Below are 27,837 nucleotides of genomic sequence, written 5' to 3' on the forward strand. Positions count from 1 at the left end.
ATCATATCAAAAAACGATTTGTCTCTATATGCAGCACACATAGGCGAATAACATTAACCAACAATGAGGCAGAATGATAGCCTACTTTTTTGCGCAAAAGTCACACACAAAATTGCCATGTCCAGGATAAGCAGAGCAGTTTTCATGACACCACTTTTTGCACAAAGAACACTGGATCCAGTCTTCTTTCGGTGGATGTGTATACAATTCGCTGCAAATCAGACATTCATAGCTTCCGGAAAATTGCAATTGCTTCTTGTTCCTTTTATGGATAGGTTTGCTTGAGGAAGGAGCTTTGCTCTTTGAAAGTAAAATTTTCTTGAAAAGTGAACTGGTCAGCACCTGCGACTTCATGGCTTTGCTCTTCCGGGTGGTCAGTTTCACATGAGGGAGTGGAGAGATGTCCATCACATGCACCCTGATGGAAGGGCTATCAGTCAGCTGCACGCGTAATTACAAACATTATTTTAAACCTTAAGCCGTATCCGGGCAAAATAATAACTGCGTTTCTGCGGCTTGCCGCAAAGCATCACAGGTAGAGGTGGTGCACAGCACAGCGAAAACAAGACTTCCTTTATTTGTGCAATATCGGCGTAAGCTGCGGTTACCGGTTCTCTGGTTACTCATTCAATATCGGTAAATATATTTTTATAAGAATACTTACATAAAGAAGAAATTATATATGTAACCAGCAAAAAGTACGTTTTCAAATTGAGTGCAGTATTTTTCAGTCGCCAGTAACTTCCAATTTTAGATGACCTGCTATGGGCAGAAACCATTTGTAAATGTCGGACTATTCGAGTATATGCAAAAGTTCGAGAAAAAGGCAACTTTTGCATTAACTGGTATCTCGCGCTTAGCATTAGTAACACTGTTAAGACTATGCTGTACGTGTTTCGGGTGTACTATAGTTAACTTGTTACCAGTTTTGCACCCGTGAATGTAATTCATGATAGAGCAACTATTTGATTGATGACATGACGCTACAAAGGTTGGTTAGAAACTGTTGATTATTCAAATGATTAATTAGAATAAGAAATGAATAGAGCACCAGTAAGGTTATGGGACAAACTACAGATAAACAGGGCTTTTTAAAAACGAAAGCTTGATTGTGTTATTTAGTTGTCTCACTATATTTAAATCAATCACTTTGTGTTGCCTTATACCAAGAAATTTTAATATACTTTAAATATAATTTAAATTTTAATATAATATATAATATAAATTTTAATTTTAATAATATAATCATATACGAAGAATGTTTTGAATGTTGCAGCTTAGGTTATTGTAATGTTTTAGAGAAAACTTCTTCTGTATACTGCTAGCATATTTTGAAGAAAAGCCACCAATTAATCGACAAACATCTTGAAATTGTAATTATCATGGCCTTGATGTTGCCACGTACAATAACCTGCGTACTACTCGTGGTGGTGCAAACAATGCTGGCCACCGCTAATCTCTCGGCGAGATTACAGGATGCAAGCAACGACTTCGAATTTCACGGATATCTCGAGGTGTCCATCGAACTACTGCTTCCAGGAGACAATTCCCGTGTCCCAAGTGACAAATTGCTTGCTTTCGATCCAAGTAATGTCACGTTAGGCACTGTGCCGCAAATAATATTGTGCTTAACCGCGGCAGATTCTGTTGAAAAAACAGCTCTGGATCATCATGATTGCCTATCGGCTAATGTTAAAAGCAATCAAGTAAGCAAACCACTTATTTCAATTTTGGTAAACAACGCAAAGATTTTGTATAAATTCCTGGTTTAGTTGATTTTAATAAAATGGCATATAACAGTTTAGAACCTTTTTTATGAATTGTTACACAGGTAAAAAAACTTGTACTTCGAAAATAAACACATAAATAAATCAACCCTTCATGAACTTTTAAAGCATCGTGTTTTAGCAACTAAAGTCCGTTGCCGCTTGATTAATTGTCATTTTGTCGTGATTGTTTCTTCAAGGTTGTCCAAAGCAGTCAAAATGTGCAGGAAATGACGCCACAACTATTCGAAGTACTGCATTTTCCGTTACGCTCGGATAACGTAAGTTCCTGATAAATCTTATCTAATGAAAATACAGCAAAAGTACACGAATACGCTTTTCCCTATTCATGTTGCATCTTTTCACGGTGATGCAGTTTTCAATGACAATAAAAATTATCATGCATGCGCATTAGGAATAAATTATTCGACTATTATGCGAATGTTCTTGTTGATGCAGTCGTTAATCGTAACAGCCAATAGCAGGTCTTTTTCTCCAAAGCAACAATTACTTAATAGACCTTATGACTGCGATAAAGATAAAGTATTTTGGTTTGTGTTATATTTTATTTAATTAAGATACTGTTGTAATCACAGCCCACGCTAAGTCACTTTAGTAAATAGTTGCTATAATTATTACTTTTCGTATTTTTCGTTAACTGTTTTCTATGAAATAAAATATGACTATAAAATGATTGATATCTTGATTTAGACAATTTCAAAGAAATTTTAACCGTCTTGGCAAGCGATGCAATGTTTAATGTTAGCATTTATAGGTCAAAATTTTAGCTGGAGGTTAAGTTTTAAATGTGTATAAGAAACAGCTTTTACAACCCTTTGTATTAGATACAAAACATATAGGATCCAGCCCAAATACAGTATATAAAATAAGACAAATTTTGACTTCAAATGTTCGTTTTGAGTGTAAACGATAAAGGCAAAATTATGAATAAACAACAATTGATTCCAATAACCTCGTTATATATTCACTGATAGCAATTCAACTGTGTTTTTCCATTTTTAGCGTGACACTCAGTTGGTGGCAATTACTACTTTGCAATTTGAAGACTTTAAAGTCAATGAGGTTGATTATTGGGCAGTTTTACCTTTAATGTTTCCAAATGATGGTGCGTTACACAGAGTGGAACTGGTGTCTAATGGAGGTGGGCGTTTTTGCATTAAACACTGAAATATTTTGTTTATAGGATATTCAGTTCTCATAACCCTACATGTTCTTGCAAAGATCACTTTTGCCGGATTTTAAATGTTCTGAATTTTGAAAGGTATGAAAGGGTGTCGACTCTTTGCCACTCTTACCCTTTCCTGCGCCCCTAATCAATACGGACCCCGATGTGCGGTCACCTGTTTACCCCCATCAAGGCAACATCAATGCAATCCCTTTACTGGTGACTTGGAATGCAAAGGGACATGGACAGGGCCAAACTGTGATAAAAACGGTACACTTGCCTAAACTCAATGTCTGTTTGTACACTCTTTGTATGCTTTTGCTTGACAGAATTACAGACCAGCACATGATACTGTATAGTATTTAAGAACTAAGTGATTTTTATGAAATGTATTTTTAAAAAGGTTGGTTCTTAATTGCGAATTAAATTTTAAAATTACCGGTATTAAATATATTTGAATTGTTTGAAGCCTGCCAAATAATATCGGCGTGAGCATCGCTGACAAGACCTTGTGTTCCCTTGAGAGTTAGTTTTATGACTTGCACAATGATTATATTTTGGCAGTAAATTGAATAAAGCGTTCTTACATTTGTTTTAACTGTCGTAAAATTGCAAATGAAATTAATACGTCGAAAAACATCCTCACATAAGCAACATAAAGCTGATAAGCTGTTTCGGAATAACCTACATTCGAATTAAAGTGAATTGTTGTTTTCAATTAATACTGATTGACTGCTTTGCTTAACAGCAACAACTTATTCAATTGTTAACGGTTTAAGCCTGCTTCGAGCATAAATAAATAACGGTACAGTCACCAAAATATTTGATTTGTAACCAGATAAACCGTATATCTGCATAGCTATACCATGTCTTATATACTCACTACAACGGCCATCATTCAGTTTTGATGCCGATTGTTTCGGAAAAAAACTTTTGTCATAAGTAACAATCGTGTTGTCGCTGTTAGTTTCTCCCGTTCGAAAGCAATGTGCGTTTAGGAAAGGTGAGCACAACATTTTCTTTTTGTTCCGTAGATAAACAAGTTTTGCTGCCGCTTTTTAAATTGACCGCTCCGTAATCCTGGCTGTTGTTTTCGTAAATAATCTAAAAGCGAAAGCAAAGGAACTTTTCGATCGTTCTTTCTTTCTTTACAAATATTATTACATTTATGTTAACCATAAACAGACGAACTCTTTTCGTACCAGAGACCTGTTGGTTACAATTTTGTTCGAGAAGAATTTTGGGCCTTGTTGTAGACCAGAGGTGTCAAACTCAATTGCTACAGAGGCCAAAACTCGAAGCTTATTTAACGCTGCGGGCCGTAAGGATAAAACTTGATTGAACGTTTCCTGACACGAGTGCATGTATTGCAACAGGCAGCGAAACAACACCAATTTTTTGATGTGTTTGACTGGGCTATTTTTAATCATTCTTCTCTTACATCATTATGTTTCATTCATTTCCTTGCAAAAACATTTAAGAATTAACAAACAATAAAGAAAAAAGCAGCCCAGATTACAAGCGTTAGAATATATCGATTTATTCTATCATATGATGGGGTAACTGCTGTGCTGCTGTATTGTGCGATTTGTTATAATCTGGTTTCTTGCTTGAAAAAAGTAAGTTATACTATACAATGATCTCGCGGGCCAGAAATAGTTCAATGTATGAATTAACATTGCCAGGAGCTTGACACGTATATTGTAGACACTCGTAATTCGTAACTCGTTTGTTACAATTTTTTTCGAAAAGAGTTTTGGGCCTTGTTGTGGACCCTCGTAATTCCAAATTATGCCAACGCTATTTAGGCGACATGCAGTCTCATCTTTTGTCATGGTAAAATCAAAGTGACATTTTAATCTCTTATTTACGTAATAAGACGCCGTAAAGATCACCAGGAGATACGCTTTCAGCTTTTTAGCACCAGAGATTTTGAAGGGAACTTGACAATTAAACTTGTCGTTAGGATTAATGCTTTCACGGGGCGATTCGGCACCCACTACAATAGGCTTAGGGTCTGAAGACTGGTGACAAACAATGATATTAAAAATAACGCTGCAATTCCGGAAAATTTTGTGTCCGCTACTCAAAATTACAAGCATATTATGCCCTTTATCAAGCACACCCTAAAGTTGTCTGTTTTAGGTTTTCCCTTAGTTTATTTATCGTTATTAGCTGTCGAGAAACCCATGCTACAGTATATAACATGGCTTTGTATCACACAGTCAAGTACTCTATTCATAAATGATCTGTAAGAGTACGGCTATACTGTACTGATTAAAATCTTTGAAAGTTGCTTGTGAACTAAAAATTACCTCCGCTATGGCCAGGTTGTTTAGCAGCGAGCACGCAAAGATATCGGGCTCGCTGACGTAGATTGCTATCTTTGTTGGGTGTTTTAATTACTCAGTGGTGTGACAGGAATTCCAATAAATCTGGCATTATAGTTTTATGAGGTTGCAAGTTGCTTATCAGCCAACTTACTTACAAGTTACCGTGTTTTCTAATAGCGTCGACATTGTTCGTTTCCATAATCATCACGTAACTACGTAGAATATTGCGTATAGTTATACACTTCTATATTATTGCATAAACATGACACAGCGTCCAACTCCATGTATAGGAAGAAGAAATAACGATTAAAATTGATGACTTAAGATGCTTTGGATTCAAACTCTGGCCTGATGCTTCATACATATTATATTTTTCGTTTCCAGTATTCCTTGTTCAGGAGGAGGCTGCAGAATTTATCAAACTAAAAAGCAAAAGAGCTTACTCCTGGCTGCGTCACGAAGAGCTCTTCCCGGGCAATATTGAGCAAGAGTGCGAAGAGGAAATATGCTCCTACGAAGAGGCGAGGGAGGCTTTCGAAAACGATGCTCTCACTGTGAGTAAAACATTGCATGCCCGATAACCGATGTTTTTTGTGACGGGGTTATTTCATGAAAAATGAGAAAGCAGTAAATATAAGAAAAGATCATGAAGCAGCAGTAATTCATGTCCAACTGTCATAGGTTTCACGAAGCAGCTGTGTGTTCAGTAAATCTTATTTTACCTTATGACCCATGTTACCAGCTTAAATCTTTGTATTTGTGCGAATTTGAAGCACTCATTGACGTACTTTTTGTTACAGCAAGCATATTGGAGACGTTACACAGGTAAGATATTGAATAATCGCATAGCTTTAATTAATCATCCGCCAAATTTTTTCTTTGCTTAACGCGTTCAAAGGCGTGGATTCAGATTTGCTTGTTATTGAAAAGTTACAGGTCTATACTTAGTGGATACACTTAAATTTGACATTTTGCAGACACTAATAAATTCCAAGTCAAACTCATGCATCTCGACACCTATGGCACGTTGTGAAGATTTAGTTGGTGATTACAGCTGTCATTGTTTGTCTGGTTATCATGGAAAAAATTGTGAAAACGGTGTGTTACGTAAATGTCTAACTTGTTTGACCATTTGCAAATTGTGATAAATTTACAAATCTGCCAGTAAAGCACACGCAACAACTAACTGCATATATTGTACCTATTTACGGCGAATGACACTATAATAAAACCTTGAAGTGAAATTACTGTGTTGTATACGTAAATTTATTTTCTGTTTCTTGACAGTGGTAGGCGAATATATTTATCAACAGTACCGAAAAGAATAAAGTAAAGATACCAATTTCACTTTATATCAATAAAAAATATACCAAGAATTGACGACAGAAACGTCGAAAATAGAGAGGCAAGGCTGTTTGCATCAGAAGCAATACTATAACATGAAAGGCCTGGATTGATTACACGCAGTAATATTATGTTGCATGAAATTATTATTGATCTAGCTAACACACATCCACCTACACAAAGCATTTGCCGATAAGTAACTGAAATCACGATTACTTTTGCGCTCTAACACTTTAAAATGTTACATTGGCATTTACCGGATTAATTCGGTCTCCGTAGAAATGGTGTTTACGTTAACGGGTGATATATCAAATGGTACACCTTGGGAGCGCGATTAAGCGGGTTACTTTTGACCTGAATAAAGAAAGAGTACAGGCGGGTACAAACTACAGGCGGTCGACACTTTTCTCGTTTAAATTTAACAAACAGGTGTATGACTGTATGACTGATGGTACAAGCAACGGTGTGTCATGATTGAAACTATGTAGGGTTACTTCAGTACAAGAGTACCATCTTGAACGACACAAACTTTATTTGTTAATAAGATTTACAATAATTTCGTATGTCATTACAGTATACAAGGTAAACTTCATATAAAACAGATTAAAATCTAATCCAGTGCCCGCAAAATCATGATCACTGAAACCTTCTCTGCGATAGTTATCTTTTCGAAATGCTAACACTTATTGCTCAGAAAATGAATTTGTTGGATAGCATTTCATTAAAACTCGAGTTACACATCAATGCAGCACCCGGGCTAAATACGTTTGTTCCTTTGCGTAATGTGCAAACATGGTGAAAAGCGAATATATTGAATCTGCTACTATCTCGCTACACTCATACATAGCAAAGATACCAATTAGATACCAACCAGACAGCAAACTGCTTCATGATTAGTTAGAATGAGAAATGAATAGAGCACCAGTAAGGTTATGGGAAAAACTACTGACAAACAAGGTTTTTTAAAAACGAAAGCTTGATTGTGTTCTTTAGTTGTTTTACTACATTTAAAGTTTTAAACCAACCACTTTGTATTGCCTTATACCAAAAAATTTTTGAATGCTGCAGCTTAGTTTTGAAATAGCCAAGGCTGCGGTTATTGTAATGTTTTAGAGAAGGTGAAAAATGACAACGATCCGGAGTTAGCAAAACTGGCTTGTCAGCATAATCCATGCCAGAACAAAGCCCGATGTTTATCTCACGAAAACTCTACTTTGTGCATTTGCAGGTGAATCGAAAATCTAAACAACTTTTGTCGTTACAACACCATGAACCGTTTTTTAACTAAAGCTTAGTTCTGTTGAAGCGCAGCAACTTTTATTTCAAGATTTCAAAGAAACATTGTGAATGGGTTCTGTAAATTTACTTTTGTCAGTTTTTAGTTTTTGCTAGATGGACATGTTTCATTTTCCATTTGGTTAATTTATACCAGGCTACAATGGTACTTCTTGTGAAAACGAGATAAATTACTGCAGTAGCGGTCCTTGCATTAACGATGGAATTTGCATTCCTGTGCCCAATGGATTCTTTTGCAACTGCGCGCAGGTAGGATAAATTTTGTTTACCGTAGCAGTACAGAGATGTATACGTGTTGATGTCGCGACACACCTTTTGCATAAAACTGGGTTTCTAGAAACAGGAGTTTTTAGAAACGAAACATTTTTACCGTCGAAGCCTTTTGTTCTTTGTAAAGTTTTCTGAAGTAGCGTAGCGGGGAAGCGATGAAAAAGATAAATGTACAAGCTAGAACAGACTGCCTTGATTAATTACCTTACAAGCTATATCGCTTGAAAACAATCACTCCATTGTTTCCGCTTGAAGCTTTGTACAAGCAAAAGTTTTCGCCTACCTCATGCTAAACATACATTCTCAAAAAATTCTTCTGAGTGACCTTACGGCCATGACTATTCCGTGTTACCGAGGTGTAGTGATGACGATGCTGATAAAACTTTAACTTTTAAGACTTTAAGACTTTTACGCTTATTATTTGCGGTCTACTTTTCTCCCTACGTCATATAATTTTTTCGTATTTTTACTTCATATTTAATCTTTATCAAATCGGTAAATCTAACGATAAGCAAACGCCACAACATGGCCTTTGTAAAACTATTTAAAACCTTCAAAATCGTGACGTATAAAGTAGTGGGCTGTTATCAGATAAATTTCCAGTCAAACTGAAGCGATTTGTTTTTAAAAGGGCTTCAATGGCACCTACTGCCAGAATGATATCAACGAATGTTCCTACCGGGTCGAAATCTGTCAGAACGGTGGAACTTGTAACAACACCGAGGGGTCATTTGATTGCCTCTGCGATCCCTACCACAACGGCATGTTTGTATTTTCTATAACTTTTTTATTTTCAACTAGTGCACCGACACTAATCTTTGTTAAAAATCGGTCACGATATTGTTTGAAAACATAAAGGAATGCAGATTGGCGAGTTAAAAGGTTTAAACCATTGAAATGTCAGATGTAGACGATAAACTCTGTCAAATACCTTTCACTTGCAGGTTTTTCCAATACGATTTTGACCCATGCGATGCTACTCCGTGCCAAAATGGAGGACTATGTTATCATGAAACGTTCGGATACGAATGCACCTGCATAAACGGTAAACCTTATGTTTAATTAAAACATTAATTTGAAATTGCGCAAAGTTCATTATGTAATTTATTTTATAGTATAATATATAATATGTTACTTTAACAACAGTAGTAGGCCTATAACATCATTCATACCAGACCTCTCCAATCAGGTGATCGGACGATTCAACCCACGGACGATTCAACGCATCACGGACGATTCAACCCAGGACCATTCAACCCCGGACCATTCAACCTAGGGCGATTCAACCCACGGACGATTCAACCCACGGACGATTCAACCCCCGGACGATTCAACCTAGGACGATTCAACCCGTGGACGATTCAACCCGCGGACGATTTAACCCGCGGACGATTCAAACCACGGACCTTTCACGTACTTATGGCTTAGGTTATCACCAAGTCACTTTGTAGCCAAGTGTAAGCTTAATATTGGACAGTCTAGACTAGAGTCTAGACTCTAGAGTTAGGCCATCCTGAATAGGCCTGTACGTCGTGGTTATCGGTTATGGTACCATTGCAATCGTACCGTATTTTCTTCAGGTATAAACTTCAAACTAACCACAACAAATAAGCAGAATTATAGCACACAGAATCCCTCTCTCTGCTATAGGAAAGGTTATTCGTTTATTTTCAAAATAATAAATTGACTGGAGACAAGCGACTTATACTACTCTCAAAATGTTCGATCTCCCGATTCAAACGTTTTTGTGGGAAATCTTCATTTCCATCAACAAACAGTTGTTTCTAAGGTTTAACTTTTAATCGACGTGTAGGCTTTATTTATTTTTCGCTAAGCAGGCCTACTAGTTACAACACGGTACATAAAGTTGTTTTTATTTCAACACAAGATGTGTATTGGTATAGTGGTAAAAGCGGCATCCGTGCCTGATAACGAACTGCGTAGACGTTTTTGTAAATGGGTTGAATCGTCCTGAGTTGAATTGTCCGTGGGTTTAATCGTCCGCGGGTTGAATAGTCCGTAGGTTGAATCGTCCGGGAGTTGAATCGTCCGTGGGTTGAATCGTCCTAGGTTGAATGTTCCTGGGTTGAATCGTCCGTGGGTTGAATCGTCCTAGGTTGAATCGTCCGTAGGTTGAATCGACCTAGAACCCTAGATATACCGTCTCTTCAATAAAACTTTGCATGAGTGACGCTGTTTTCGCTTTCTTGATGAAAGAGTTTGTAATCGAAAGTGAGTATATGGCACCTGAACTTGAGAGGTTGACCCACTCCACCACAATAAGTACTTGTTGAAATGTTTATTGCGGGTGATAATATATTACGGAGTGTCCAAATACCGCGCAAGTTTCTTCACTGGCTTGCAACGTCTCGTGAATGGTTGGTTCAGCGTGCGCTGTTTCTTGGTCATCCTCGCATCCGAGGTCGGCTTTTTGTCTAGAATTCTAGATGATTAATTCTTCGTCACTGCCGTCTAGGTCGATATGACCGAAAACCACGCTTTTTCGAGATGTCCGTCAGCTGGACCCAATGAGTGTTGCATAGGTTGTAGATGATAAGACATACCTTCGAAACTTGTAGTCGGAGGTCACCAGACTTTTCTCAGCCTCAAATTTAATTTTTCATAGATTCCTCGATAAATAAAAAGCGTATTTCCCACCGATGTCGAAGCGCCAGACTTGTAACGGAATGGTGGGTATAAGTAGGCTTACCATACGTCCCGTTTTAGCCGGGACAGTCCCGCTTTTAAAGGCTTTGTCCCGGCGTTTCGGTCAGTCAACTAAAAGTCCCGCTTTGGCATTTACTGAGCCAGCATTGCCCTACACTACACGAATATTAGCATGATGTGATTGGTTTGTTTAGCCAATTTGCTGAAAAGCAATACTCGATGCGTGTTCTTGTTTCGTTGTGTTAAATGTGAAAGTAATTGTTACATCATTCTAGCGGGTAATTGGTCCAGTGGTGAGTTGATTGTTAGCGCATTGGCTTGTTCACTGTTCAGTAATAGTAGGCTAGGAGGAGAAGATGATCTTTTTGCAGTTAGGTTATTGAAAGAACTTATTTCGTACGGTTCCGGTACTTGTTTGCATTTTCTTCTGCAAAAACCATTTGAATGTGAAAGCCCTTATCACCTGCAAAATTAAAACTGACTTTTTCTGCTGTGATTTTTATGAGAAAATAAAGTCGAATAAAAACTTTTTGAAGAAAGTATTGTCTACAGAAAAGTATGATTGGACGATTATGTAAATTTACAAATGCTTGAACATTGTTTTGTTTCCTAGTAAAATTCATTATTTTAGTTTTTCTTGTTGTCTTACTACTTCAGTTGTCCCTAACGATAGGAATCCAAAATAGTCTCATACTTCTAGTAAAATATGAACCACATTTGTCTGATAGGGCTCGTTGTTCTGAAGCGTCCAGCTTTTCAATCACAGAAATATGGTAAGCCTAGGTATAAGACTCCTGAACTTGAGAGGTTGACCCACTCCACTACAAAAAGTACTTGTTGAAATGCTTATTGCGCGTGTTAATATATGAGTCTTATGAGGTCGTTGTCTGCTTTTCTCACCCACGGATATAATTGTTCACCTTGACGGCTTATTGTCTTGTGAAGATGACAATAAAGTTGTCTATAATAGCACTGAACTTCTTCAAATTGAATTCAACAATGATTACACAGGAATGACAACTGTATATATTAATTATATTGAAGCTTCTATGAACGATTACATTTTCACAAATCATTAGTACAGCATAAAGACGTCCATGTTACAGCATTGATCTTAATAGATTTCATGCATTGAACAACTGTGAATACTAATGCACGCAGGATAGGCAGGCACGATATTTATGTTACGAATTAAGACAGAAAACAGGATGTCATCGGCACGCAATGCAATGCTTCGCAAAGCAGATTTCCGAAAACACAAATTCTACACTGCATTCGATCTCTATATTTTCATATCCCCTTATTAGCACAAATTTATAGGACAAAACTGTGTTACCAAATGCAACCATCGTCCATTATTTCATACACAGATTTGCCCTTCGTGTGAAGGTGCTACCTCAGAATATGTTACTATGCTTGAAACAAGTTATCCATCTGGTGAACTTCGTTAAATCGTTCGCCCTAAATATCCGGTTGTTCAAGCGACTTTGCGAAGATTTTAGCTCCAACCACACTTGTCTTCTCGACTACACGGAAGTGCGCTGGCTTTCCCGAGGTAATGCAACAAGGGGTCTGTTCGAACTGCCAGAAGAGCTACTTCACCTCTGGGTAGAAATTTCATCTTCATTGATTCAGCCGTTTTGTCTGTGGGGAACGGGGAACAAGAAGAGCTAATAAACATTCTAACCGACGACAATCAAGTTGTCTAGCGTAACACTGAACTTATTCAAATTGAATTCAACAACGATTGATAGGAATGACAGCTGTATTTACTGATTATATTGAAGTTTCTTGGAATAATTACATTTAGACAATACATTGGCACAGCAACAGCATAAAGACGTCCATGTTACATTGTTGGTCACAGTAGAATGAATGCATTGAACAGCTGTGCATAAGTCACGCAAGATAGGCAGGCACGATAGGCTATTTATGTCACGAATTAATACGGAAAACAGAAAGTTAAAGGTACGCAATGTTATTTATCATTGACGTCATGTTTCGTAAAGCAGACGTCTGAAAATAAGAATTCTTTGTTCTATTCGATTTGTATACTATAATATCCCTTTATTATCACAAGGCATACCATATTTTTGTGATTGAAAACCGGGACGCTTCAGAACAACGAGCCTTATCAGTTATCACTTATCAGATAAATGTGGTTCATATTTTACTAGGAGTTTGAAACTATTTTGGCTTCCTGTCGTCAGGGACAACTAAAGGAATAAGACACCAAGAAAAACTAAATTAGTGCATTTTACTCGGAAACAAAACATGTTCGAGCATTTTTAAATTTACATAATCGTTCAATCATACTTTTCTGTAGACAATATTTTCTTCAACAAGTCTTTATTCGACTTTATTTTGTCATACAAATCACAGCAGGAAAAGTCAGTGTTAATTTTGCAGGTGATAAGGGCTTTTACATTCTAATGGTTTTTGCAGAAGGAAATGCAAGCAAGCACCGGTACGAAATAAGTTCTTTCAATAGCCAACTGCAAAAAGATCACCCCTCCTTCTAGATTACTATTACTGAACTAGCGAATGCGCTAACAATCAACTCAGTACTGGACCAATTACCTGCTACAATGACGTAAGACGTACTTTCACACTTAACATAACGAAACAAGAACACGCAACGAGCTTAGCTCTTCAGCAAGTTGGTTAAACAGACCAATCACACCATGCTAATATTCGTGTAGTGTGGCTGACTGGCTGACTAAATGCCAAAGTGGGAATTTTGGTTGACTTACCGGAACAAAACCTTAAAAAGCGGGTCTGTCCCGGCTAAAAGGGGGCGTTTGGTAAGCCTACGTAGAAACATCATAGTTCACCCAGCAAACAATGACGGGAAAAAGCAGCAAAACCCAAGGGCTTAAAACGTGCAAGAATGATGTTAACATAAGATAAAGAAGAACAATGGCCACTAAATCCAACGTACAAATAACAATCAAACAAAAAAAAAATTGGATATTTTTGGTTGGTGTAATTTGGACATAATGCCGTTTCTGTGGCCAAGGAGAGGGCACGATAGTAGGGTCCTCTGGTGCACTATGCTTGTTGTATCACACATGTCAGAATTCACATATTGAGAACTTATACGCCTCAGATGTCCAATACAAGATAATAAAGCGAAATGTTACGCTAGCATAAGAACTAAAAAAGCGCACTCACACACAGTAATGTTGATTTGATCGGACAAAGTTTTTGAAAATTGTTCTAGTTGCTGCCTTGCTTGAGTTTGCCTATAGATTCGCATGCGAGGTATCGTTAGTTGGGGCATAGTTTTCAGCTTTAAGAAATATTTGGCCTAGGCCTAGCACACAACCATAGCAGACTGCAGAGTACCGGAAGTATGGCGGTTATCGCCGAGATCTCCGGGGTACACAGGCAAAATCCCGGTATGCAAGGAAGTAGCCGGTGTGTATAGTGTGGCTCGTGGGCCGAGTCTGTCCCGCGTTTGTGGTAGGCAAGGTATGGCATTTTGCAATAAAAAAAATGGAGAAAAAATTAGTGTTTCTCTTTTTTAGAGAGATGGCGTCTCTCCCGGTGTGCAATTTATCAATTCGGCCAAAAATCTTTGTTATGCTCATTCCATACTCTGCAATCTGGCAATAAGCTAAGCAATAGAGTGAATAGACTCTTTCCGAGTTACCGCCGTGACGCTGTTTAGAGCCTATAGCATTCAAACCACTGTAAAAGAATCAGGCAACATACTTTCAATTTTTTTTATCGCGTAAAGAAATACATAGCCTATAGGCTACAACTCGCCTGAGCGAAATCTTTACAATCCAATGCCCAGAACAGTTGTAGGCCTAATTTAAATAGGTGAATAGGTGCACACTTGGATAGCCATTGTATAACTAATTTAGCAGGTCTGCACATCTAAGATTTTAGTGATTTCTTGCCATGAAATACATATCCGCTAATTTGCATAAGTGCGGAACTAACAATACTAACGTGCAGAAATGAGAAAGTAGCAACACTAGTTGTAAGGAAGTATTGTGGATAATTTAGTCATGGTAAATGAGAGTGCAGATTAGTTTTAGATAATTTTAGTAAAATTTGTGATTTTCTCAATTCCGCAGATTAGTGTTACTGTTGTCCCATTAATTTAAATCTAGCAGACATATTTTTAACCAAACCTAATCTGGTCAGAAATAAAAAACAGAAGCCATAATGCCAAATTTGAAGTATTTATATGGCATATGTGGAAAGCATTCATATGTTTTCATATTTTATGTAAAAGCACACTCACAAAGTTAGCTGGTTAAAACAGAAACAAAATAACTTTTGGTTGTATGCTTGACCTTACTGATTGTGGGTTTGAACTAAACACACTAATTCACTGTTATTTTGGCCTTGCTCAAATTTACAACTATTAGTAAATAATACTTGAATTATATTAATTGCTTTGTGCTTAGTTGCAACTGATCAGAGTCGCTTTGTCAGTAATATGAAGCTAAAATCGAATTTGTTTATCAACTTATAACAAATACTTTATAGTAAGATCAAACTGCTCCAAGATGTCAGATTTAACAGGTAAGAATAACAACTAATAAAATGCAAAGGAAATAAATCAGAGACAGTCATTGGAACAACAGTTTGCTGTAGTTCGTTTAAACAATAAGCATTGAAGTTACTCTAGGTTAGGTACTAGTTCATACAACAAAAGACATGAAATGATAATACTTACACGTCAGCTTCAACTTGTTTTTGTAACCTTGCATTTTAGGGGCTGTGCCTCCATACTACAGAGATGTTTATGATATACTTTGTCCGACACAAAATGAGCAGATCTCGCAGACCTTGTTTGCAAATGTGCTCACAAAATCTGGCCTTGAAAGGGCCATACTAAGCCAGGTATTTCTAGGCTAGTTGTAACATTCAGGTTCAACAAATAATGTTAAGCGCTCTGTTTATACTGCATATTCTGCAACCTCCTCCTATCAAGCTACCAATATATATGGCTGTAACGAAGCATAAGTTTGTTAGCGTGCAACTGCTAACATAATATACGCTACAAATTTCTTCCAACTAGGTTTGGGATATGTTAGACTCAAAAGATGGATTCATTAACAGAAGCAACCTTTATAAAGGTTTGGCATTGGTTGCATTTGCCCAACAGGGAAAAACAATTTCAGACAAACTGTTGCAAAACTTCACAGGTCAAGGTGCGTTAGTATCTAGGTGGCATGAACATGAATAATGCAGTTTGATGTTTTTGTGGCCTTTTTTGGGTGGTTCTGTTACTTGCAACTAATATTATGTTTAGAAGTGAGTCAAGTTTGTTATGGTTAGTTGTTGAGGCTGAAAATTGTAGGCAGCAAATGGTTTAAAACAAGTGTTGTTAATTTTTGACAGAGCTTCCCAAGCCAAATCTTGGAAATATTGATGGGTTGAAAATATTGCTTCAGCAATCAAAAAAATCACCAACTGCTCTAAATGTCACTTTTTCTCAATGCTGTGCCCTTGATACAGTGCAGGTTACCATTGTGCCAGAGAAGAAGGGGATTTTTCTTAAACATGTGGAATATGAGATTACTAGCCAAGTGAGGAAATAACTTAATTTTTGCGTGATTGATTAAGATTTTTATTACATTAAATATATATTTTGTGGGTTGGCCTGATACAAACGCCAACTTAAATATATTGGCTGAATAGTATTGTAAATTTCTGCATGATTTAGGTAAACCCAAATATACACATCATTAGTTCTATAATTTTCATGCTTAACAAAAAATTACTACAAAATATTTTGTCAACAAAAGTGCCTATGAAGTATATCCCTAACTTACTGTCACTGACATTCAGCTACTAAAATCATGCTGTGCCAGTCATGTACACTTTTGTTAACAGAAAAAGTGTTAGAGCAATTTTGATAACATACTTTGTTATTGGCACAAATAAATTTGAGATTTGCTGTCTCAGCATATCTTTAGTCCGTTTTATTTGTTGTGCAATTATTCACTAAACAGTAATCTTGCGGTTTCTATCGAAGCATGTCTCACGTAACATTATGCCTTGTCTTTCAATTATAGTTTGCAGTCATGCATTTGTATTTTCGGCAATTTATTTGAGTGAATATATGCTACTTTCATGTTTTAATAGCATCATCAATGTACCGTAAAAAGAAGATACAATGACTTTGTGGCATTTCACGAGTTGTTGCAACAAATTTTTCCATACCGAATAATTCCGAGGTTACCACCAAAGAAGGTTCTTATGTCCTGTAAGTATAATTTCAATGTAATCAAAATTAAGTAAGTATGTATGAGTTATTCAAAAACTGCATTAGGATATTGCTTGTAGTGCATTAGTAGGAAGAAGCAATATTTGTTCATTGTAGATATATTGAATTGACTTTAGGCACATCATACATGCTCATTAGGCGCCTTGCATTATTATCTATTATTGCTGTGTTTGTCAATTGTCATTTTGGGACTGGTTTATGTCTGTGTTAACTTTTTGGCGGTAAACCATGAAAGGTACTTCTACATTTTATCCCTAAATTATGAAGAATCTTCCGTATCAATTTCAATGGAAAGTTTTTTAATCCTGACATGAATCATACCGAACATTTAAATGGAAAGACCTGAAACAAAAGTCCAAGGAAGCGCTTGACTCTTGTTCAAGACATTACCATGCATTTAGCAACCTGCAAGTCAAGTTGTTTTCGTTTAACTAATTACACATTGTGGCTCAACATTAAAATTGAACATACTGAGGTACATTGAAATGGTTAAATGCGTTATAAAACAAATTGATGCATATTTTTCCAACTAATTTTCTTGCCTGGTGCATAAAAAACAACAGCAGACATGGGAATTTTGACTTTCAAACAATTTTCCTCCTTTTTAACGCTATTTTAAATACATCACTGTATCAAAACGAAAGTATAGCCCAGATTGCATTAAAGTATTGGCTCATAGCTGTCGTACACTGAGGAAAATCTCTGCTGCAAAAGTGTGATTTGTATCCATCTCACTAAAATTGTTTATTTTTTAATTTTAATTTGGTAGATTTTCATCTCAGGCTGGTATCTCTTTTGAAGGTATTGATTGAATATTCTTAATTTCTTGCCTTTTGTTGTTTATTTGGGAGTTGTTTAGTTTTCTAATTGAAGTAGGTTGTACAAAACCACTGTATGAAACGAAAATTTGTATGTGAGTAGAAAAGGTTTGGGAACCACTGTTGTATACTGTAATATATGTCACTATTAAAAGAAATTAAGCCTAAGGACTGTGAGATTTGCAGATCTATGGGTAAAAAGGATTATATTTATAGTCATTCTGCTAACCCTAGCTTTTCATTGCCCTTAGTTGTTAATTTGACTCAATCATGATTATTATTACCTAGTTGTAACATTAGAAAATTTAAGTGTTGCCAAATAGCAAAGCAGAATTACAACTGTAAAAGTCAAAGCAAAAAACATTCCTGCGTTACAGGTTGTGCACAGAATTCTTACTGCAACCTGCTGTATTCTCACACTTATGTGAAGTTTACAACAACCTTATTGCAGTACAGCAGCTTGAGCTTGCTGTATCCATGTCAAATGAGATTTTTTTTTACTTTAAGGACCCGTTCTAAAAAGGCATGGAAAAAATTGTGAATTACAGTACAAGCAAAATGCCCTTCCAATGCAATCATGGATTGTTTACTATAAAATTAAGCAATTAAGTATTCTGTTTTAACATCATAAAGGAATTTCAAGCTTTTTATAGAGCAATAATTGCAGTAGTCAAAATTAATTTACGTGCTTCACAACTGCTAAAAATCCTTTATATTTCAGAACCGTTTTTGTGGTGTTTAGGTTATATAACAAACGTATAAAAAGCTATTAGTCACACACACAACAACAGTGATCATGTACTGTTTATTAAGAAAGATGAACTTTTACACAGTAGAAAAGAATCAATGAGCAGTAATGCATTCTGTGAAACCCATTCTATATCGACTGCCAAGTATAGCAATGACTAAATTTTGTAGTCCATTGTTCCCTTCGTGCAACTCTTTTAATTTAAAGAGAAAAAACAAGCAGCGGAAAATAAAACATTGGTTCTTAGTAGTGCAGTGATAGATCTCTTGATCATAGCTGGAGGACAGCTGAATTTGTAATATGCAGTGTAAACTGCATCAAATCAAAGGTCTCAATACTACAAAATGTACGCCATTGTCTCATTAAGGGTTAAGTGAGATCAGGTATGATTCCAGCATCTTTGCTATCATGCTAAGACTTATATATAAAATGACAGTTAACATCAATGTTTTTTGAATGGACAAATTAATCTTAAGATGTTATAAACACCCCACACCATGGGTTCATTCTGCATGAAAAAAATCACAATAGTCACAAGCTCTGCACCAGGCACAGACACCGATGAAAAAGTAAAATAATAGATTGCAGAATATTGTCACTTGCATTTAGTGAATTAATTATGCTATAGGAATTTGCATTTCAAATTTGCTGATTAATGGACCCATTATGGTTAAAATATTTTGCATTTTTATACTCAGTGGCGGAGCCAATTGTGGGTACAAGGGAGACAATATCTCCCCAAAATTTCTGGCGTATATTTACACTTGGCGTAACATATTACCGTGCGTCACTTATGAAACATGAGACTTCTCTTTCCGTACTGTATACTGTTATTGAATAAGTTGTAATATTCTGTTGTAGTTTCACACATTTATGGTTCATAGTATAACGGAAAGTCTGGATGTACACTTTTAATTGCAATTCTGTTTTTACAAAGCACTTGGCACTTTTTACTAGCACTAATTATTCGGACAACATCAAAGAACAATAGATTGTCGCAACATAACAAAACCACATAACAGTATTGCATCATAAAACAATAGAAAAACACATTTCAAAAGATAGATTAGTGTGATACACGTTGCTCAAAACCATATTTGACGACTACGCTAACGCTAAAATCTCTTTCACAAAATGCGAAAAATTGCAACATTTTTTGTCAAAAAGGTAATAATAATAACCTATACTCCAAAGGGAGTGGGAAATTATTGACTTAAGTGCAACAATGGATTCATTGTTTGAGGGTTGGCATGTCCTAAAAAGATCTATCCAGGCCAATGATGATTAATAAACTGGTATATAATACTGTACGTAGTAAATTTCTGACATCAGAAAACTGAATGGTATCAACTCTTATTAATATGGTGGAGAATTGGAAATGCTTTCGATGACTATAAACATTATAGTTAAAAGATGTTATGTTGGTTACCCAAGGTGCAACAAATTTTTGCCCCTTACTCTTGGCCTATGCAAAAACGTTTGCCTTAATGAGCAATACATTTACCATTTACGTCATATATGCCGATAACAATAGATACACATAATGCCTATATGCACAATATATATGATCCAACGTTGAATGTATGTTTCAGCTGATAAAGAATTCATTGAGACTCGTCGAAAAGCCCTTCGTCGATTTTTAAACATTGTCAGCAGGCATCCTGCCATGAACGATTCCCAGGCACTCAAGTTCTTCCTTACTTATTCTGGCCATGTGGGTATCTCTCAATCTCATAAAACCATGTGCATGTGTTTAAGTGTCATCTTGGTATATTGATGTGTTGATTTTATAAGCACATAGTTCATTGAAACTTGAGAAAAAAGTTGTATCAAAATGTTAGTATTTAGTAAGGGGTAAAGGTAAGTTACTTTGCATCTCCTTTGAGGGTATAATTTTGGCGATCCAATAGAACAGAAATGCACTTAGAATATAGTTATTAATCATGATCTCAAATTGATTACTAAAATAGCAGTTTGTTAGAAACGGAATTATGTGTAGTACCAGGTAAGTTTTTAGCATTACTATTTATAGATTTCCAGGTTAGTTGTTACTGGGTTATGCATTATATAAAATGTCCAGAAGTAGTGGTGCAACAATATCATTATCATTGTACAAATGTTATTGTTTGGGTGATAAACTGGGTTCACTCCTAAAAGTAAGTTTTTTCAGTTTAAGATAGTTACACTACCAGTGGGTAGTGTTTCTGCAATCTGTGTTTACCTTTGCGGTTTAGGTTCACGGGCTTAGGTTTACAGCCTATATTATTACTGCATAATGCTGTGCATATCCCTGTCAGCAGGTGAATGATTAACTTTGTCTTAGCTACTAGCTAAAAGCTTTTGTTGTAAGTTATCAATACCACAGTATACCCTAAAGTTGTAGTATTCCCTTCCATGGTTCAGCATTAAGATGCTGTATGTTTGAACCTTATCTCTCATTGACATTGTCCTCAGTCATTTCGCGTAAATATAATTGTGGTGTTTCCTTCAACAGGAAGTTGTCCATAAAATTAAGGAACAATTTCGTGGTTCGGCTGATGAGTACATGAAAAGTCCTATTGCAACCCAAGCAAAGGTTAATCTAAGCCTCTAACATATATTTTGCTTATAGTATTTAGTCTATTATAGTCTCCACTACTTGTGTATGTTTTTTTGTGATTTGTTCACTTTGTATAGGCCTTACTACCTTATTTTGTTAAAGCAGTTTCTTCAAACATAGCTAAATTAACACAGCATATCAAGTTCACAGTTTTTGAAATTTGTTGTTAGGACCTTGTTCCGCCTGATACACCAACCGAATTCGCTGCAAGTAAAGAACAAATGAAACAAGTGACATCTCATATACAACGGCTGCGTGACATGGCCACAAGAATATCAGATCGATCTAAGGGCAATGCAATGGACATGCTTGGATTCGGCAAAGAATTAATGTATGTATATTGTGCTAATTGCTGACAGGTTGTTGTTGGTACATTATTTTTTTATGTCACATTGTCGGTATGTTATTCATCTGTGGTTTTACTCCTTGTTTGTAAATAGCCTCCCTCTATGCAACATTCATACAATTTGTTAAGTGCACTTCAATGGAAACAATTCAGTAATAATAACAACACATTGCCGAGGTTCAGTAACTACGTGTTTTTGAAATGGCCTGGTCCTTTCATGTTTCTGGTGTTATACACCAAATGATTCATATCTTTTAGGCTGAAATACATGAAGTGACCTGAAATACATATCAAACAGTGTACAGTGACGTTTTGGTTCAGTTTGTCAAAAATGACACATCATTTTTGTTAGTCAAAATGTTGGAAGGCTCACTTTATCAAAAAAAGAATCTAAAGTAAAAGTGATTTTAATATACTGTATATATGCAGTTTATAGTTTTGACCTGGTATATATGTTATCACTCCTCCAAACTTTTTTCCTACAACCACATTCCATGGACCACCAAATCTATCATCCAATTCCAGTTTGATGTACTCGGCCCTTTCTTTCTCTGACTATCAACAAACAATAATTAATTAATGGACATCTTTGTCGTACTTTACCCCTTCCCATAGTTCAAAGTAAAACTTAACTTCATGTTAATGAGAAGTAAATTTTTGTTACATTTGTAAACTTTGTTAGGTACTTTTAATTCAAAATTCAAAATTTATATGCCAAGTTTAAATTAGGGCTTGGAATTAAGTCAATTTGCTTCACACATAGCCATTAGCTGGTGGTTAGCTGTCAAAGTCGCTAAATGGAAAGTCACACTATTAAATGCATGCACAAGTACTGCCTATTTTTAAGAAGCATGATGAAGAGTGTTGTTAGCAACGTATGTCATGTTAGCCTCCAAAATTTATTCAGGAAACCACTGATCATGCATTAAATTGATTAACAAGGTTGCACATATCCACGAGTCAATGGTTTACCTAACATTTTGCTCAAAAATCTCTCCTAAATGTACAATCTTTGTTAATGGCTAACAATATATTAGGTCACTAAAACCTATTATCCAGATACATTTTCCCAGCCCATTTGACACACATACAACCCATACAGTACAGTAACCAATTTAACAATATCAACTGTTCACCTAAAGTTTTGCTTAATGTTGATTTACTGATTACTCCACATACCCAAGGGGTTAAGTTTTTGTAATCCTTTTTTGGCATTTAGAACTTTTTCATTTTTTTCATCAATGCAATTATGATTTTGCTCCTACCTTGCAACGTTTTGCTGCTTCTGCAGCAACAGACAATATGGCCTTTTCTCTCCTTTCAGGTATTTCTTTCTTTTTGACATCTGCTTTCTTTCCTTTGCCCTAATATAAACAAAAACATTTTCCATATTTCAAGAATTATTCCACCACAACATTTTGCAGCGCCTCTTACCAGGGCCATTTTGAAATTTTACTATCAATTGAATTTATATTTACTTAATATCATTCTTTATTGATTGTTTAACAATTTTGATTATGAAATCATAATGGTATACAAAACCTATTTTGAGAAGAACCTCAATCCAATTTTTTCAACATTTGTGGTTTTCAATGTATCCTGAGAAATTGTTTCAATGAAATAGTATTTTGATAAATATGTAATTTCAAAACTTTTAGTTGATGCATGACTTTAAGTACTATCATTTGTTATCACATTTTCAGTGGTTTGGGCAACGACAGCGCAGTAGCTTCTAGGTGGGCAACTGGTGGAAATAATGTCTTGGGTGTGATGAAAAGAGCATTTGGAAGTCTGTCAGTTGAGTTTTCAAACATTGCTGAGAAGCATTCATTGCAAGTAAGGCCAATTAAAAAAAAACAGTTTAGTTTAAAGCTTTTTAATTAAATTAGTTATTAAATCAAACTAATTTGACAGCGGATGCATCTACTTGAATTTGCATAAAATTGTAATCTTACTTGCATTTATAGTTATTAAATCAAACTAATTTGACAGCGGATGCATCTACTTGAATTTGCATAGAGTTGTAATCTTACTTGCATTTAAACTTGATTGATTGCATTACTTTACGAAATCATAACGTCTGGATAGTATAATGTCATATTACATGTTATCCATTCAAACAATCATCAGTGTCATCTAGCGCCCACTGATCTAGCAACCAAAATTCACTAGTAACAGGCGACCGCTCACTTAACAAAAGTTAAATTGTCATTATAGTGCAAGTACAAGTTTATTTTAAAGCAAAAAACATTTCAATACTAGGTAAATAACATGGTCATGAACGTTTAAAGACACTTTTTTATATAAAACTAATCACTAATCACAGTGACAGAAATCCAGCCTCAAATAAAAATTTCCCCTTATGATGGTTTGTTTGCATTCACAAGACCGAGCTCATGAAAATCAAAATCAAATGAGTTTAAGATACGACTGCAATTAAACTAGAGCTTTTGTCCTTATTTTCACCTTTTACATTTTCAGTTCAAAAACCTCATAACAGGGCAAACCGCTTATTAGAGCAGTTTTGGCTGAAAATGGACACCTGTTGATTTTTTTCTTATAAATTTACTTATGATCAGAGCAGAATGCTACGCGGTTGACACCCGAGTTTTGTTTTAAATGTTGAAACATCTAAGGAATGTGTAACATTTTAGTGTAAAGCAGTTATGCACTATGAGATATTTTCCATTGAAACTTTGAGGAAGGCACTGCTTCCATTGTCGTCAAAGAGATATCCCTGCTGTTGAAGCTTCTTTGTGCTGTGGACCACATGTAATCAAAAGTGAAGTCAGTCAAAAAAATGAGCAATTCTTTTTTCCTGAACCCGGAATAGGGGCAGAAAGGTTCAGGAAATGACAATAAAAATGCTCCGACATTGAATCTTGAGTGACGTACCTATTAAAACCCATTTTGAAATAAAACAGTTTTTATCATATAATTGAGAAACTGGCTAAGTTTTGCCGTTTTTGAGGGTGCTCTATAAAGCAGTTTTACTGTATCATGCCTTTACCAACTTTCTAATAATTTGGCTGTACCTAATAATCTAATAACTACCAATCTGAACAAACAAATTTCCTACTTTGATTGACCACAATTACATTTTTTGAATTTATTGATTTATGTGTGGTGGTCAACGAGTATGTTAGTTTTAGCTTCTAAGTCCGAAGATATAAATTGCTTTATTACTACATGAATAAATTCAATCTACAGCATTTGGAATGATAATATTTCCATATTTGTTTTTGTACATGCGATGCTATGATGAAATTGTATTATATTTCACTAACGTTTTAAAAAATGGAGCGTGCATTGTTTGGACGCTTGTCTTAGTTATATTGTCAAAAAAAAGAACCAATAAGCATAAAAATTGGATTTGCCTTTGCTGTTAAAGTTAATAAGCGCAAAAAGATAGTGCTTAGGCGGCTACCTATACCAGACAACTACCGAGAGTACTTATGACAGTATCAAACTGAGTGCTCAAAATGTTTTCAGGGAATACGGGAAGAAGAGGGTGTGGTGGACCAATTAAACACTCTCTATGATCTTTTAATTGCATACCATGTAAGTAGCTGTATAGTCATATCTAACATCATATTACTTATTTAAATATAATTATTAGGAAAACTTTTTGTCTGCTGGAGCTGCAAGTTAAAAAGGTGTTAAAAACTGTTTGCTATTGTAGGTTATACATCGAAATGTTAAATGGAATATGTTTTTTGCTTTGTGCATTGTTGAACATGCAAACATTTGTTTTTAGTATCTTCACTTTCTTTTTCAATGTATATAAGATAACTGGTAATAACTCGTGGTATGCCAAAGTTGACTGTACTGGTTGATTTGCACAGGTTGTTTTCGTCCTTTTACAAAATTTGAGTTTAGCGAATCAATTTTGAAATTGTTGATGCTTTTAAAACGTTGATGTCTGTTAGTGAGAGTTTATGTAATTTTTTTGTTAAAATTTTGGAATAACACAATTTCATAACTTTTTCATAATACTAATACTGTAATAACAGAGCTTATACTGATCATTTTTAAACAGGATTTGTGTGAGCGACATGAAAAGGGTGTTTTAAGGGAGCATCATTCAGCTCTTAAGAAATACGGAGCAATGAAAACAAAGCGGATTGCCGCTGCTGTCACTAACATGGAGCAGGTGCATTGCTTAAAAACTTGGTTGTGTCCTGCATGTACTACATTTTCAATGTCACTTTTGATTCAAATCATTTCTGTGACCTCACTATTTTATTACAACATACAGTATAAATGCTTTTACACTGACACGAATTTTTCTAATGAAGTGCTGTGTTTGTTTATTTTCTGTTAGGGTGGCATTGATAAGATTGAGTCAAAAATTGTGGCGGTAAGTGTCTGAACTTTAAGAGTACTTAGGTAAATGCATACATAAATTTTTATTCGTGCTGAAGACATTATTGTACCCTCCCTTTAAATTAAAAAAAATCAGGCTTATTAGTATTTCACTGCAGCAAGAAAGCGAAATCCAACAACGTGAAAATCGGAGTTATTTTTCGCTTCACTGTATCCACTTGGAAACACAACTGGTTTATTTAAACATGGAGATCTTATCAGAGGTTGTGAGTACTCTGGTTGCAACACAAATAAAGGGACACCAAGAGGTAGATTGTAGGCACAATGCGTTTTTATCCGAGTTGTTGCGTTTGTTAAGCAGATTACATTTTACAGACATGGTTATACACAAAATATTGCATTAGTTTACATGTGTTTGTATTTCTCTGAAGATGGCCAAGCTCTGGGAAGATTTGGCTCCAAGTGTAACTAACCTTCTATCATCCACTGATTCCCAGCGTAATGGTTCGGCAAGCCCGATGTCACCAAACAGTCCAAAATTTCATTGGTAAATTTATTAGCGTTGGTCATTTCTTTCATTTGCTGACTCAAGTTTCAATGTAGTCATACCTCAACATTTGACTGGAGTTAATCAATTATTTAAATCAAACTTTGTATGTTGGTTTGTTAATTGAGATCTTTGCCTAATTTCATGAGCAAAAGCAGACATGTTTCCTACAGAGAATGTAGCAAGCGTGTTTTTGATGAGGGTTTGAGCTTAGAGTTACACCCAGACTTCTTTCACTACTAGTTCTGCATATTATAACTGAAAAATCAGCAATTATTATTTTAGTGATGTTGTTAAATCTTATGCTAGTTGACATTGCATTTGAAGTGTATCGGCGTATTTGTAATATACAAATGCCTTTGTCTTTGTTTAAATTTTTTGGCATGTAGATGGATGTTGATTGGTGTTTTTATCTCAGGCAATTAATGTTGCAGTATGCATGGTAGAAATAACTCGGAAAATTTTTTCAATCATTGCATCTTTTTGGTATTTCTATTTCTGGTTGACTTGCTCATATGAACTGAAGTGCATGTGCCAAGAACTACTCTGTGCTATTATTAGACTGCGTTTAGCTGTTTGACTGGTGGTTCGAGGACTGGCATGCGTGCCATCCTATTCAGAAAATTGTTCAGTGTCTAAAATACAGTATATCCTTTAACGTGCAAAATGATAAACTGATTGATTTAATAAATATTTAATTTAATTTTTATAGCACTCTTTTCTTAATGTTTTTGCCGTTTGTACCATGTGCAATTTGCAATCCGATAGAATTAAAATTTGAAAATGAAATTTAAACAACAGTGCCTTGCTACATTGATTGAAATATTTTATGATCCTTGTTTTTGTGCAATAATGTATGTTATATATATATATATATATAATATTGTAGATTTTGTCCATGACTCAATTCAAGTTTCCTATTTTGCATACATATAGCAGTTATTTTGTGTTTTGTTTTCTTGCTATTTCAATTTTTAGTTGGTTCTGCACTTGTACTGCAGCGTTTGTAAGCAATTTCCCATTGCTCATTTCGAAATAAATGGGAGATTGGATAAAGCAACATCTGCAATCCTAATATATGTCTCTCCTTTATTTTGTACGTATTACCTGGTTTTCCATTCTTTTAATTCTGTAAATTCATTCATTCTTTCATTGATTGGTAGAATATAAACAATGACATGTAATCAAGGAATATTTTATTAGTAATTCACTTTAGATGTGAAAATATACTGCTTAGAGGCATAAAAACAAAGTCTTCTTGAAGTGATCGTAGATAGTTACAAAGGAAAGACAAAGCAAAAATGCTTTATCAATTTTCGGAATTGGACAAGTAACTTA

The 27,837-nt window shown here is 35.5% G+C and overlaps 4 protein-coding genes across 4 annotated transcripts; 3 read left to right on the forward strand and 1 right to left on the reverse strand.

The window, feature by feature from the left end:
• Window positions 1-1,280: 1,280 nt before the first annotated feature.
• LOC143452524 (uncharacterized) lies at window positions 1,281-6,515 on the forward strand. Its single transcript, XM_076953529.1, has 7 exons — window positions 1,281-1,706; window positions 1,967-2,047; window positions 2,790-2,928; window positions 3,049-3,222; window positions 5,670-5,839; window positions 6,086-6,110; window positions 6,263-6,515. The coding sequence occupies exons 1-7, from the start codon at window positions 1,383-1,385 to the stop codon at window positions 6,316-6,318; spliced, it is 969 nt and encodes a 322-aa protein (XP_076809644.1). The 5' UTR covers window positions 1,281-1,382; the 3' UTR covers window positions 6,319-6,515.
• A 1,046-nt stretch (window positions 6,516-7,561) lies between these two features.
• Window positions 7,562-9,731, forward strand: LOC143452991 (uncharacterized). Its single transcript, XM_076954144.1, has 5 exons — window positions 7,562-7,586; window positions 8,062-8,174; window positions 8,827-8,960; window positions 9,140-9,240; window positions 9,385-9,731. Exons 1-5 carry the CDS (start codon window positions 7,562-7,564, stop codon window positions 9,621-9,623), a joined length of 612 nt encoding a protein of 203 aa, XP_076810259.1. The 3' UTR covers window positions 9,624-9,731.
• Window positions 9,732-15,230: 5,499 nt separating this feature from the next.
• LOC143451918 (sorting nexin-8-like) lies at window positions 15,231-27,683 on the forward strand. Its single transcript, XM_076952697.1, has 14 exons — window positions 15,231-15,404; window positions 15,598-15,725; window positions 15,904-16,036; window positions 16,227-16,414; window positions 16,974-17,094; window positions 20,274-20,395; window positions 21,176-21,256; window positions 21,451-21,611; window positions 23,330-23,462; window positions 25,119-25,187; window positions 25,666-25,779; window positions 25,951-25,986; window positions 26,111-26,260; window positions 26,384-27,683. Exons 1-14 carry the CDS (start codon window positions 15,389-15,391, stop codon window positions 26,501-26,503), a joined length of 1,572 nt encoding a protein of 523 aa, XP_076808812.1. The 5' UTR covers window positions 15,231-15,388; the 3' UTR covers window positions 26,504-27,683.
• On the reverse strand, window positions 21,605-23,069 carry LOC143451682 (uncharacterized). Its single transcript, XM_076952399.1, has 4 exons — window positions 23,061-23,069; window positions 22,892-22,990; window positions 22,070-22,181; window positions 21,605-21,904 (listed from the first exon to the last, which is right to left on the reverse strand). Exons 1-4 carry the CDS (start codon window positions 23,067-23,069, stop codon window positions 21,813-21,815), a joined length of 312 nt encoding a protein of 103 aa, XP_076808514.1. The 3' UTR covers window positions 21,605-21,812.
• Window positions 27,684-27,837: the final 154 nt, after the last annotated feature.

This window comes from Clavelina lepadiformis, chromosome 4, assembly GCF_947623445.1.
Source record: "Clavelina lepadiformis chromosome 4, kaClaLepa1.1, whole genome shotgun sequence".
Taxonomy (NCBI): Eukaryota; Metazoa; Chordata; class Ascidiacea; order Aplousobranchia; family Clavelinidae; genus Clavelina; species Clavelina lepadiformis.